The sequence below is a fragment of the Poromitra crassiceps genome (assembly GCF_964638095.1).
Source record: "Poromitra crassiceps genome assembly, chromosome: 16".
Classification (NCBI taxonomy): Eukaryota; Metazoa; Chordata; class Actinopteri; order Beryciformes; family Melamphaidae; genus Poromitra; species Poromitra crassiceps.
The window spans coordinates 19,166,341-19,181,767 of record NC_139645.1 but is presented as its reverse complement, the minus strand read 5'-3'; the positions used below and the strand labels follow the sequence as shown (position 1 = coordinate 19,181,767).

Genomic DNA, 15,427 nt, shown 5'->3' with positions numbered 1-15,427 from the left:
GTTGATTTATTGACAGTTCATTTCTCAGCAGTTTGATGATGTCACATGATGTCAGCCATCTTCCTGACTCACAGGATGTGAATGAATGGACGTCACAGACTGTGCTGTAGATGCACTTTCCTTCTCACTAGTTGAATTTAAATTGAAGTCTTTAATGGGTAAATGTACCTTTTCTTACTCGGCAGCAATTTTATGGAACAAACTCCCGGAGAGTATAAAGACTCTTATCTCCAGGTTTTCCTTTAAGATCGCCTTGAAAAAATGGCTGGTTCCTAACCTTTTATTTTCTCTGTCTCCTGTATGCTGCAGCATTTGAACCCCTGGTAGGTCTTTGGTTTATTTTATGAGCTGCTCTCTCTTTTTATTTATTGATTGGTGTATTTTTGTTGTTGTATAATCATTCAAATGAATGATTGATGTTGAGTAGTGTTGTTTAATGTATTTGTTTGTTTATGTTGCCCACACACACACACACACACACACACGCACGCACACGCACACACACACACACACACACACACACACACGCACGCACGCTCACACATGCACACATACACTCACTCCACTTGTCCCATACAAAGGACCACAATGGAAACAAGCCAAAGGGCTTTATTGTGTTTGCTTTGTTTTTATGAATCAAACTAAATACACACTTACATTTCCTCAGATCAGAGCTTTTCAACCAGTGCACTCCACCATGTTCCACACTGGAGGAATAAACAGGGAAGGAGTCAGACCAGAAGATTCTCTTTGATGATGGAAACATGGACATTTAATAAGCTTCAATATGAAGGATTTCCACTCATATCCTCCATTAAACATGAAACATATTCCTCATCTTCTCAGTGTGACAGAGAAAATGTGTGTGACTCTCAGCCTTCTAGCAGATGTTGTCTCTTCATACCTGAGAGTCTCCAGTCTCCAGGTTGGATCCTCCAGTCCAGCAGAGAGAAGCTTCACTGAGGCTTCTGGATGATTGTAGCTCAGGTCCAGCTCTCTCAGATGGGAGGGGTTGGAGCTCAGAGCTGAGGCCAGAGAAGCACAGCCTTCCTCTGAGAGCAGACAGTCTGACACCCTGCACACACACACACACACACACACACACACACACACTCACACACTTTAATGGGGTCTGCAGCCGAAAAGTTGGAACACATTAAACTTTGGGAGAAACACAACCTGACGTCACACTGCAGTGGCCAATCACGTTAACCCCCCCCCCCACACACACACAGACTGTTTCTCTCTCTATCTACTTTTTTCTGTCACTTGTTGCTTCTCTCTCTCCCTCTCTTTCTCTCTTTCTCTCCCTCCCTTTCTTTCTCTCTTTCCTTCTTTCTCTCTCCCCCTCTTTCTCTCTCCTCCTCTTTCTCTCTCTCCCTCTCTTTCTGTCTCGCTCTTCTCTCTCCCCCTCTTTCTCTCTCCTTCTCTTTCTCTCTCTCCCTCTCTTTCTGTCTCGCTCTTCTCTCTCCCCCTCTTTCTCTCCCTCCCTCTCTTTCTCTCTCCCCCTCTCTTTCTCTCTCTCCCTCTCTTTCTCTCCCTCCCCCTTTTTCTGTATCTCCCTCTCTTTCTGTCCCTCCCTCTCTTTCTCTCTCCCCCTCATTCACTCTCTCTCTATTTCTCTTTCTCTCTCCCCCCTCTCTTTCCCTCCCTCCCTCTGTTTCTCTCTCCCTCTCTTTTTCTCTGTCCTTCTCTTTCTCTCTCTCCCTTTCTTTCTCTCCCTCTTTCTCTCTCCCTCTATTTCTCTCTCCCCCTCTTTCTCTCTCTCTCCTTCTCTTTCTCTCCACTCTATTTTTCTCTCTCCCTCTCTCTCCCTCCCTCTCTTTCTATCTCCCCCTCTTTCTCTCCCTCCCTCTCTTTCTCTCTTTCCCTCCCTCTTCCTGTCTCTCCCTCTATTTCTCTCTCTTCCCCTCCTCTCTTTCTCTCTCTCCCTCTCTTTCTCTTCTCCCCTCTTTTTCTCTCTCTCCCTCTCTTTCTCTCTCTCCCTCTCTTAGTTTCTCTCTCTCCCTCTCTCTCCCTCTCACAAAAGGTCTGTGATTTACAGTGGAGGGTGCTTCATGGTGACCTGACCAACAGGTTTCTAGCCCGGGTTACCCTGCAGGGGGCAGTGAATGTCCTTTCTGTGATGCAAATGAAAGTGTTGTACATGTTTTTCATGGATGCTGCTGTTTGGTTCATGTTCTTACTGTTCTGAATGGTTTGTGTGTGAAGCTGGGTGAGGTGTTCAGTGTTGAAGCTGGGTGAGGTGTTCAGTGTTGAAGCTGGGTGAGGTGTTCAGTGTTGAAGCTTTCATTTTGGGGCCTGTGTATTCACTCAGAAGGAAACATGTGTGCACTTTAATGAACTTCCTGTTTGGGCAGGCTAAGCTAAGCTAGCCATTTAGCTAACAGGCAGGAACAAGGTGAGAGGTGCTGGGCAGACTGATCCTGTGGGTGTGGTCAGGGGGACGGTCACAGGTCACCTCAGGATGGAGGACATGTATGATGTCATGCATAATGATGTGGAGGCTTTTAACAGTGTTTGAGGGCTGAGGAGGGCAGTCTGCACTGTGGAGGAGGAGGAGCTGAGGGGGCAGTCTGCACTGTGGAGGAGGAGGAGCTGAGGGGGGCAGTCTGCACTGTGGAGGAGGAGGGGCTGAGGGGGGCAGTCTGCACTGTGGAGGCGGAGGGGCTGAGGGGGGCAGTCTGCACTGTGGGGGAGGAGGGGCTGAGGGGGGCAGTCTGCACTGTGGAGGAGGGGCTGAGGGGGGCAGTCTGCACTGTAGAGGAGGGGCTGAGGGGGGCAGTCTGCACTGTGGAGGAGGAGGAGCTGAGGGGGGCAGTCTGCACTGTGGAGGAGGATTAGCCGGTGTAGCTTTGTTAACCTTGCTTTCGTTGGTGGCGAGTTTTTTCTTAATCCCTGCTCTGTGTGTGTGTGTGTGTGTGTGTGTGTGTGTGTGTGTGTGTGTGTGGTGAGGCATTGAGTTTGTTTAGTTTTTGGCATTGTTAGGTCGCTCTGTTCTTTAGGATAAGTTGACTGTTCATTAAAGGAACATCAAAAGTATTTGGCCCAATCCCAATTCCTATCTTAACCCTCAATCTTAACCCTCAGTCTCAAAAATGTGCACTCCCGCGAAGCCTAGTGCTGTCCCGATTCTCAGTGCGTTGAGTTAAGGGTCGAGATTGAGGGTGAAACGGCCCTCACTTTTAAGATTTTCCAGTACCACCCTTGGCGGTGAGTGCGATCCCAGAATCCCTTGCGTGTCATGGCTAGATCCCTTCAGATGAAAGATGGCGGCGAACGGAGGAAAAAAGCAGCCCTACAAATGTAAGTATTTCCTTGTTAATAGAGATGTAGAAATTACGAGAACCATTGTATTATATTAGTTAAAACGTCATTTTATGGATTTCCGTTTTGGAGCCTTACGCAAAAAAATGTTGTTGCTAACTATCGATAGCCGGTAGCCGTGCTGGTGCGATCAAGCCATGACGCTATTGCTAACGTAGTTACGAAATGCCATAATTATTGGTGGTAATGTCGTTTAGAGTTGTTTTATACAGCCTACGTGTAATGTTTGCACCGTCATTTTTGTAAGATGATCTCCCAGGCTTTTTATCTAACGATAGTTACAGCTGCTGTAGCTAACTATCGTTTGATAAAAAGCCTGGTATTAATTAATACACAGGACAAGATGTTACTATCCCTTGTGCCAAAATCCAAGGAAAAACACATTTAGAAGCCCAATCCAGAATAAAACAAGCTAACAGGCTAACAAACTAATAAACAAGACACAAATCACCAGTTACCTACCCTAGCCAACAGCAGTATGAAGCATGTCATTGGGGTTTTCAAGTGGGCACCTTCCTTCACCGACGTTTCGTTAAGTTAGGCCCACGACACCTCAAGAAGGCTTAACGGTGTAATCCAGCGTCCTGGAAACACCCCCCTCCATGCTACCACCGCACAACTGCATATTACCTCACTATCTAAGCCTAGCTATCCAGGTCGATTCGGTATGACATTCCTGACTACACCACCACTGTCAATGATTCAGCCCTGTTGATGCGGACCGTTAATCATGACCAACAACAAACAATCCCTAACTACACCACCACTGTCAATGATTCAGCCCTGTTGATGCGGACCGTTAATCATGACCAACAAACAATCCCTAACTACACCACCACCGTCAATGATTCAGCCCTGTTGATGCGGACCGTTAATCATGACCAACAACAAACAATCCCTAACTACACCACCACTGTCAATGATTCAGCCCTGTTGATGCGGACCGTTAATCATGACCAACAACAAACAATCAATCTGACCTTAGCGAGCTCCCCAGCTAGCATGTTTCCTCCTTATCCACAGCCATTCACTTGCTCGTTCTGCTGCCTGAGACATGTTGCTAACCGCAAGTTTCAGGCTCCGTCCCCGAATGCCCAACTCAGTTAGTAAGGCAATAACGGACTTTGCCACAAAACCACGGCAGCCCACCTCTACAGGCCGCACTCGAGCCCTCCAACCTCGCTGCTCTGCCTCTGCTGCCATTTCAGCATACCTAGCTTTCTTGCGCTCATAAGCCTCCTCAACTCGATCTTCCCACGGGACTGTGAGTTCAATAAAATAAACTCTCTTCTCTACCTCAGACCACAGTAACAAGTCCGGACGTAGCCGGGTGCTAAGTATATATGCTGGGATGACTAGCTGTTCATTCAAGTCAACCTTCATTTCCCAGGCTCCACCTACACTTAGCTGCCCTAACTTGTGCCTGACCTTAATTGGTCTAATCTTTTCTCCCTCACGTACAAATTTGATCTGTCTATTCTCTTTGCTAGCAACTAGAGAATTTACTTCTAGCCGCTTTTCCTCAACTGCAGCTGCCAAACATTTCAACACCTGGGAGATAACTGCAAACTATTATCACATGAACACTGTAGTCTGTAGTTACAACACCCAGCAGTACCGCTAACATGTTTCGGTTTAACTGGTTAACTGTCATAGCGGCTCTGCTGGATGTTGTGACTACTGTGTTCATGTGATAATAGTTTGCATGAAACCAATAACCTACAGGTAGCCAAAAAGTAAAGATACTAATGTTATCCCTGTTGCATTTCAGGGACAACAGAGACAACGCGGGCCCTGATTCGTTTCAGGGCCAGCAATGAGGACCAGTTCACTAATGGAAAAATGAAACAAGCCCCCAGAAAACTATGGGAGTGAGTAATTTGTGGCTTGTGTAGTGTTCATATTCAGAACATAATTCTCAGTCACAACGGCAACTCTTGTCCTAGTGACCCAGCTTTCTGTTTTGAATATATGAACATTTCATGAATACGTCTAAGTAGATGGCAATGCATGACCTCATACATCTTTTTCACCATTCTGTCATAACCATCCCTTTTTTGTTATTACACAGGCAATTCATCAAAGAAGCTGGCTTGGAGGGCAAAGTTGGATCCCAACAGGCTGGCAAAAAATGGGAAAACCTTAAAACAAGATACAAGGTAGGCTAATGTCAATCCCTTGTCCCATCCTTAAAATCTCTTGTTAGTTCTTGTAAGTATTTTTTATGATAATGTGCATGTGTGTGTGTTGCAGGAACTGAAAACTCCCAAAACTGGGTCGGGCACTGATGCTGGGGAGGAGACAGCGGCTACCTGGCAGTATTATCTAGATATGCATGATGTTCTGGGTGGTAGGCCATCTATTGACCCTCCTCTGCTGGTGGCATCATTCCAACCAGAAGGGGACCCTACAACTATACTTCTGGTAAGTATGGAAGACTAGCAAAAATCACATTTAATGTTTTAGTGTAACATACCCTGTACTCGTGCATCTCAATAGTTTATTTTGTTCACTTTCGAAAATAACTGACAAAATACTGAAATTTCTAACAATATTCTAATTTATTGAGATCCACCTGTATGTGACTCATGGCCACGTGACCAGGTTATGTAATTTATTTTCTTCTTCTTCAGGAGATTGTTGATGGTCCCTGCACCCCAACCACTACCTCTACCGATGGTCCCTCTACCTCAGCGACTGTCTCTGGTCCTTCCACCTCAGCGACTGTCTCATCTGCTTCTGCCGTGGCCCTTAGCGCTTCCGCCAGATCCACCTCAAGCCCCCCAACCCCTTCACCTCAAAAAAAGAAAAAAAAAATGAATCCCATTGTTGACTTTTTGAAGAGCGAGAGTGCCAAGGAGCAGAAGCGCCACGAGGAGAGCGAGGCCAAAACTGAGCGCTTCCTCGGGCTGTTTGAGCGCATGGTAGAGAAAATGTGAGAAAATAGCCTTTTTCTCTCGCAGCTGTTTGCACTGTTCAAATGTTTGCACTACTGCCATTCCTACCTCAATTTTTATGTTGTATGTGGATAATTTTATACCTGTTTTTGTAATATAAAGAAAAAGCTTGATTTAATAAAAAGTTGAAGTTGGTTTAACAAGGCTGTGAGCATAACTTATGTAATTTATTTAGTATGTAATCACACTAGATTTTCTCAACATAGCTAGTAGAAACATTACCATGAAATAGAAAAAAATAGGTACTTAATTTTTCTGAAAAGATTTATTTGACAAAAATAGGTGTAAATTGAAAACAAAAGAACTACAGAATCTTGCATATCCATAAGAAGTTTACATGTGGATCTGTGTGCATCAAAGAAAATGGTTGACATGCCAAATACCTTAACATACAGTACAAACTATATACAGCAGTCTTATCCATTTTGTATCACAGACATCCATAAGAGGTAAACATGTGGAGCTTTGTGCATAAAAATAAACATGTAAAATACTTAAACATTCAGTACAAACTATATACACAGCACTCAGCATTTTTTTTATCAGACAGCATTATTACTGTGGGCCCTGCACATGGCCTCAGATTAAGGCAGCCAATCTGTTCCTTTCAGCATTTCCAGACCTTTCATGAGCTACTAGGGCATCACGGGGTGGGCGAGGCTCAAACATGTCCTGTGCAACATCGTCATCCGGCTCAAGCATGTCTCCATTGTCCAAACACACATTGTGTAAAAAGGCACAGGTAGATATGACCACAGGTGAGAATGTGGGCCTAACCTCTAAGGCCTTGAAGAGGGTGGATCTCCATCTAGTTTTCATTACACCAAAAGCCCTTTCAATGATGCTGCGCCCACGGGCATGATGGTAGTTGAAGCGGGACTCTGTGCGTCCCACAACAGGCTCTTTGTAAGGCGTGATTAGGCTGATTGGTCTGTCCAGACAGGGATAGCCTCCATCTCCAAGAATGATGTAACCGGTGGGTGGGTACTGTTGTGTCCTGTAAAAAGTACTGTTCTTCATAATGCGTGTATCGTGAACTGACCCTGGGTAACCGACAAAGATGTCCAGAAACTTTCCATTTGAATCACAAATGGCCTGCATGTTTATCGAAAAGAAACCTTTGTAATTCAAATAGTCGATTCTGTGCAGTGAGGGAGGTTTTATTCTAATATGGCAGCCATCTATTGCACCCACAACACAGTTAAGGACAGGGGTTCCTGAAAGCTGCCCAAATCCTTGTCCAACTGCATTAAGCTCTGCTGGTTGTGGGAAATGGATGGCTAGCTTCAGGTTCTTCCATATCCATTGTGCAACTCGGTGGACTACCCTGTGAACAGTGGATTTTGGCACACTGAAGACGCTAGAAACAACACGATATGACAGTCCATGAGCCAGCCAGTATACATATATCAGGACCTCTAGTTGAGAGCCCCAGCCATGGTCCTGTTCCCTCAGTAGAAGTCTTTGCAAACCCTGCATGGCTCTTCTGGTCAGGCGGAAGTCCTGCTTCAGCTCGGCCTCTACGTTGAACCACAGACGCAGTATAGGAACATCGTGGTTCAGCTTGCAGTACGCCGTCGGATGACCACTCTGAAAAGTTCACATGGAAGATTTTAATAGGTGAAACTGCAGAAAACGTGAAAGCATTTTTCCCATCCCCAAAATCACCACTGCATATTTTTTCCTTCCCCACATAGGGACAGACTAACGTTTGATACAATGCATGTGTACTGTATTATTTTAGACCTGCACAAAAATGTTTTGAATGTGTCTTTAGTATCACTAAATAAACACAAATCAATAGGCTAAGTAACGTTCGCTCGATTTAAATGCGTTATCACAAATGGATTGAGACTAGGCTATTAGCAAAGTTAGCATGTGGTGTTGCTATGCAAACGAACTTACAAAAATACGTCTTTGCAGTCTATTCTACATACCTGAAACTGATCCACCAGCATTCCCATGCGTCGGAAAAGTCGTCTTTTTCTTATCTCTCTCCGTTTGGATGTGCAGATTCTCAAAAAGATGCCTAAAGCCCAAGCAAAGGAAATCAACGCAGCTGCAGACGGCATAGTTGGTGTTTGTTGTTTGGTAACACGTCGCATCCGAGGGTAATCGCCGACTAATGATGACGTATATGCCGTCTTCTTCTTCTTCTTTAGAATTGACAGAATGGACGGAGCTTTGGCGTATTGCTGCCCCCCACAGTCTGAAGACGTAACTGCCTTTAAGGGGTGTCCCATTTTAAAGTCGCAAGATAGCCCTTAACACTTAGTTTTGAGGGGTACTTAAATTGAGGGTTGAGCTTGAGGGTTAAGATTGAGGGTTAAGAAAAGAATTGGGATTGGGCCTTTCTCTCCCTCCCTCTCTTTCTCTCCCTCCCTGTTTCTGTCACTCCCTCTCTTTCTCTCTCTCCATCCCTCTCTTTCTTTCTCTCTCTCTCTCGCTCCCTCTCCCTCTTTCTGTCTCTCCCTCTCTTTCTCTCTCTCCCTCTCTCCCTCCATCTCTTTCTCTCCCTTCCTCTCTTTCACTCTCCCTCCCCCTCTTTCTCTCTCCCTCCCTCTCTCTCCCTCTCTTTCTCTTCTCCCTCTCTTTCTCTCCCTCCCTGTTTCTGTCACTCCCTCTCTTTCTCTCCCTCCCTCTCTTTCTCTCCCTTCCTCTCTTTCCCTCTCCCTTCTTCTTTCTCTCTCCCTCTCTTTCTCTCTCTCCCTCCCTTTCTCTCGTTGCCCCTCTTTCTCTCTCCCTCTCTTATTCTCCCTCCTTCTCTTTCTCTCTCTCCCTCCCTCTCTTTCTCTCCCTTCCTCTCTCTCTCCCTTCCTCTCTTTCTCTCCCTTCCTCTCTTTCTCTCCCTTCCTCTCTCTCCCTCTCTTTCTCTCTCCCTCCCTTTCTTTCTCTCCCTTCCTCTCTTTCTCTATATCCCTCCCCCCCTCCCTCTTTCTCTCTCCCTCTCTTTCTCTTTCTTAAATGAGAATTTCGTGTTTTTTCAACCTGGACCCTATTTTCCACACTGTATGTGTCTAAGGAGCTCATCGTGACATATTTTTTTCAGATTGGTCGAGTACTCACCTAGATAACGTTGTTTACAGCTCGACTCGAGCAATGTGCTCAAACAACTATCAGTGTAACTACACAGGGCAATCCTGCACCGCATCGTCAATACACGTTCGCTAATAAAACTGCTTGTTTTGCCGTCTGCGGGAAACTTTAGGTTTAGGTTTACTTTAGGTTTCAACAACAGATGCAGTAAAGAAAGGAGATGATGCAATATTCTACAGGATAGAAACTAGATGTGATAAATGTTGGTATCTCAGCTGCTTTCAAAACTCACATCAGCAGGAAAATACAGAGGTCAGGTATTTTCACTGACATTAATGTGCATGTAAAGCCACATTTAAATGGTGGTCTGTTGAACAGTATCAGTAATACTGACCTGAGAATTTCCAGTCTACAGTGTGGACTCTCTAGTCCAACAGAGATCAGCTTCACTCCAGAGTCATGTAAGTCATTCTTACTCAGGTCCAACTCTCTCAGACTGGAGGACTGGGAGCTGAGAACTGAGCTGAGAACTGAGGCCAGAGCTTCACAGCTTCTCTCTGACAGCTTACAGTCACTCAGCCTTAATGGATATGAAAAGATAAGGAAATATGATTTTATCATTTCAGTCACACAACTCACGTAAACAGATGATTAATGAATGCAAATATAGATACAGAGTTCAGTATGGCATCTAGGCTCTGATGATGTCACTCCCTGTAGCACTGGTTCAAATCCTAGTTGCTCTTTTCTGAACCAGCTGGAGATGTGACAGTGAACTATAGCTGATCTGGTTTGTGTTTTCATTTCAGTTCTGGACTCAATAGCCACTTCTTAACATGCAGTGGAATCCGTATTATAACCTGCTCCTAGCCGGTTGGCCTGCATGTTAAACAACAATTAGCCGGCCTACGCGCACTCCCGCGAGTCCGTATCTCATTCACCTCGCTCGTAAGATCCGGATTAGCGCAAAAGGAGCTGTTGTTTAACTCTGGCAGGTCATTATTCGCAGATCCGTCTGGTGAGTGGGCGGGTGTGGCTCTTCGTGACTCACTTCACTTCACTTCACGTTCACTAGTTTATATAATGAATCGTTCGGGCAATCGCTTATATCAACGAATTAAACGAGCAAACTCACGGTTTCCTCAAGTGCTGCAAACGGCTTTGAATTGTTTGGTAGAGCTAGGGATCCCAACGCGCTTCGGCTATGCAGGCAGGCAGGTCTGGTGCATCACACCGAGGAGAGGAGAGAGCGCTGCTGCGCTGCTGATCCATGTCAGAAAAAGTGAGACATAGGCCAAGTGATCAATCAATCAAATCAATCGCGCTCATTTTTGGCACATTGCCACCCCTCGTTGTCGGAATGGACTCCGTTAAAACGGCATGGAAGTCTCCAGATTTGTCGCTAACTGATGCAGCCAATTCTATTGTGTGAGGCAGCCATTTGAGGCAGGCAGTGTTGTGTTGTGTGTGTGTGACTGTGCGTCCACACTGCGGAGTGGATAGGAGCTGACTGACTGATAGGCTATCAAACTTTTGTGGGGAGAAATACATTTAAAACTAGTCAGATATGACTTGAATGCCACTTGTAAAATAAATCACCCACAGTGATTGACGACGGTGCGAGCACTATTTTGACTGCCTCATTTTTGGCACAATGCCATCCCTCGTTGTCAATGGACTCTGTTAAAACGGCATGAGTTTGGTTACAAATTCGCTAAAGCTGTTTCCTATCACATTTCTTGTTTTCGATACATGCTACCGCCCCCCCCCCCCCCCCCCCCCCGGCCCCCGCCCACTGGCAGAAAAAACGACTCATATCCAGTTGCTTCTTAACAAAGACCCCTCATGTTTAGAAAGGAAAAACCTGAAAATATCCTGCCCTCTCTAGCCTGGCATGATCCAGATTTCATGTTTAAAAGGCACTAATGTGTGACAGAATGTGATAAATCCTTTACATTAGGTTTCAACAACAAATGCAGTAAAGAAAGGAGATGATGCAATATTATACCACAGGATAGAAACTAGATGTGATCAATGTTGGTATCTCAGCTGCTTTCAAAACTCACATCAGCAGGAAAATACAGAGGTCAGGTATTTTCACTGATATTAATGTGCATGTAAAGTCACATTTAAATGGTGGTCTGTTGAACAGTATCAGTAATACTGACCTGAGAGTTTCCAGTCTACAGTGTGGACTCTCTAGTAGTCCAACAGAGACCAGCTTCACTCCAGAGTCCTGTAAGTCACTGTTACTCAGGTCCAACTCTCTCAGACTGGAGGACTGGGAGCTGAGAACTGAGGCCAGAGCTTCACAGCTTCTCTTTGACAGCTTACAGTCACTCAGCCTTAATGGATATGAAAAGATAAGGAAATATTATTATTTGATCATTTCAGTCACACAACGCACGTAAACAGATTATTAATGAATGCAAATATAGAGAGGTGCAGATATCTAAATAAGATATCAAAGCATGAGGTTTGAGACAGGAATAGAGAGAGGTGCAGCAATCTAAATAAGATATCAAAGCATAACGTTTGAGACAGGAATAGAGAGAGGTGCATCACTCTAATTAAGATATCAAAGCATGAGGTTTGAGACAGGAATATAGAGAGGTGCAGCAATCTAAATGAGATATCAAAGCATGAGGTTTGAGACAGGAATAGAGAGAGGTGCAGCAATCTAATTAAGATATCAAAGCATGAGGTTTGAGACAGGAATAGAGAGAGGTGCATCACTCTAATTAAGATATCAAAGCATGAGGTTTGAGACAGGAATAGAGAGAGGTGCAGCAATCTAAATAAGATATCAAAGCATGAGGTTTGAGACAGGAATATAGAGAGGTGCAGCAATCTAAATGAGATATCAAAGCATGAGGTTTGAGACAGGAATAGAGAGGTGCAGCAATCTAAATAAGATATCAAAGCATGATGTTTGAGACAGGAATAGAGAGAGGTGCAGCAATCTAAATAAGATATCAAAGCATGATGTTTGAGACAGGAATAGAGAGAGGTGCAGCAATCTAAATAAGATATCAAAGCATGAGGTTTGAGACAGGAATAGAGAGAGGTGCAGCAATCTAAATAAGATATCAAAGCATGAGGTTTGAGACAGGAATATAGAGAGGTGCAGCAATCTAAATAAGATATCAAAGCATGAGGTTTGAGACAGGAATAGAGAGAGGTGCAGCAATCTAAATAAGATATCAAAGCATGAGGTTTGAGACAGGAATAGAGAGAGGTGCAGCAATCTAAATAAGATATCAAAGCATGAGGTTTGAGACAGGAATATAGAGAGGTGCAGCAATCTAAATAAGATATCAAAGCATGAGGTTTGAGACAGGAATAGAGAGAGGTGCAGCAATCTAAATAAGATATCAAAGCATCAGGTTTGAGACAGGAATATAGAGAGGTGCAGCAATCTAAATAAGATATCAAAGCATGAGGTTTGAGACAGGAATAGAGAGAGGTGCAGCAATATAAATAAGATATCAAAGCATGAGGTTTGTGGTTAATTGCTGTTTATAGATGAATCAGCATGTTTGTAAACAAACAGATTGGCTATATTTCCGGGTGCAACTGCCATTTATTTTAAACAGCAGTTCATGGTGAAACCACGCCCTCTTTGAACTCTACCTACTCCTTCATACTTTAAGATAGACACTCTATTCAAACTTTAAACAAGTCACCACATTTATTATTACCTTAATTCAGATTTAATTTATCTTTTGTACTGTTTTAGAAATCACAGTTTATGTTGATACTTTTTTAAACCTTTATAATGGGACCCTATGCAGCCTGCCTTGAGTGTACTTTTTACAGAATTCACACATTTTAAAACTGTGACACTTTACACAACATACACAACTACATACATAACACTCACACTACATACACATCAGACCCTTAACCTACTTCTGCTCTCACTCACCATGTCAAACTATACAGTAGTATGTGATGTGATTTTTATTTTATTTTTTATTTAACCTTTATTTAAACAGGTAAGTCATTAACTCATTGAGTGCCAGCCACTTTTGGAGAACGGACGCTCCCAGTGCCAGAGTTTTCAGAGCGTTTTCAGTGATTTCTCGAGGCCCACAGAATATTGTGTGATATTACTATGTAAACACCGAACACGCAAAAAGAACAAGGAGACTCTATTGTATCATCAGCAAAAAAAAGTTTATTGATACCATTTTCCGTTCTTTAGTTATGAGCCGGAGAAGATAGGTTGTTTTCAGCGTTTTCAGGCATTTCAAATTATAAGCTGAGATATTCAGCCTTTTGTGAAATGCAGCATTTCAAGCACATTCACTGACTCTAGATAATATTTTCTGATGTAGTGATGTGGTGTAGTTGTGTCCTGCCCTGCGTGCCCCACCCCCCCTCCCCCCCCCCTCAGCTGAAAACTCCTCCCCACACTAGTAACACACAGCCTCGCACCAAGCGTCTATTTTCGGAATGCTTTTGGTGCGCCGCCTCCCAGGCAGCGCAACATGGAGAAGCCACACGCGGACTGCAGTGAAAGGTTTGGCTTTTCAGTGTCGCGCTGCTGCTTTTCTAGCGGCTAATCATGTGGAGAAACTATGCTGACAGACAGACAGAGGCAGAAGGACTCAGTTGTGTGCGCGGATTGACTGTGTTCGCACGCACCGTCAGTTGCAGCCAGAACAATCTACATGGCTCTGGACTGCAGCATGAGCGGGTTCTCTTTGATCGCGGCTATTTCAGGCTGTGTATTCCTGACATTTCTGTAATCTGGAGAGCACTGTCGCCACCTAAGGGTTCTGTAAAATAGGTTATAGACCTCCAATAGCTACTATAGTTGTACAGGAGCTGCGGAAGGCTTTGATCGACGTCCCACCGTCAAAAAACGCATTGGACGTCGAAAGACGTCCGTGGCACTCTACGTCACTATTTAATTGGACGTCCAAAGACGTCCATGGCACTCAATGAGTTAAGAACAAATTCTTATTTACAATGGCGACCTGGCAGAAGGCACAACCTTTTGAGGGAAAAAATGTATTAATGGTTGTTTGCCACAGCGTTTCAGCTTTATTTCATACTAGTTTCTGCTGCAGTGGCACCAGGAAGTACTTTGTTGTTGTTGTGATGTCACAGTGATTCATCCTATATGACGTTTGATCAGAATAAAAGTCTGAAAACCTGATGTAAAACTTGCAGGTCAACCTTTACAGAGTCAGGAATACTGACCTGAGACACACTGTTTTGAGAGTACAGACCTTAGTTTGGAGAAATGTGTCAAATAAATTAGAAAAACTGTAAATCAAAATCTTACCTGAGAGTCTCCAGTCTACAGTGTGGACTCTCCAGTCCAGCAGACAGAAGCTTCACAACTGAAGCTTGCAGCTGGTTCTTACTCAGGTCGAGCTCTCTCAGATGGGAGGGGTTGGACTTCAGAGCTGAGGCCAGGACTTCATAGTGAGTCTCTGAGAGTTCACAGCCAGAAAGTCTGTGATCACAGATTTAATGTAAGATTAGTTGTATGAAAGCAGAGTTGAGACTAATCCCCCATCATATATATATATATATATATATATATATATATATATATATATATATATATATATATATATATACAGCATACTACTACTACTTCATAATAAAAATTATGAACATGTAATATCACAAAGCAAAGCACAACATAATGTACATGACGCAATTCTGTAAAATGTGTGTTTTTTTTTTTTTATTATATACAGATTTTAGCATAAGCTTCACAGGCAGTTCATTTTAAATTCTGCTAAAAAAAACACAGGATTAACATGACACTCATGTATATTAACGCAACAATAACACTGTCCACAGGAAAATATTGCTGTCTGTTGTGATAAAATGTAGGTTTCCAAAATGTTTTAACCACAGGGCCCTATCTTCCCAAAAGCGCTAATTTAGCATTTGCGCTCGTTTAACGCTGTGTGCAATGCAAATTGCATGCACAAGCGCATGCACAAGCGCATGCCTGTTATAATTGTACTGGGCATAGGCGTGCCACATGGCAAAGCAGGCGTTTCAGCGCTAAAATGTGGGGATAGATGGCATTATCCCTATCGTCAGCAGCACGCAATTACTAAACAGCCCCGAAATAT

General features: G+C 43.9%; 1 protein-coding gene across 1 annotated transcript in view; it reads right to left on the bottom strand.

Moving 5' to 3' along the window:
- The window catches only part of LOC310791493 (NACHT, LRR and PYD domains-containing protein 12-like), a gene marked incomplete at its 5' end in the record, with an annotated part of 113,488 nt that overhangs the window by 743 nt on the left and 97,318 nt on the right, over positions 1-15,427 (bottom strand). The window contains 5 exons of the mRNA XM_083653171.1: positions 658-707; positions 905-1,075; positions 9,715-9,900; positions 11,489-11,665; positions 14,617-14,790. Coding sequence (XP_083509297.1) covers positions 658-707; positions 905-1,075; positions 9,715-9,900; positions 11,489-11,665; positions 14,617-14,790 — 758 coding nt within the window. The remainder of the gene's footprint in view (positions 1-657; positions 708-904; positions 1,076-9,714; positions 9,901-11,488; positions 11,666-14,616; positions 14,791-15,427) is intronic.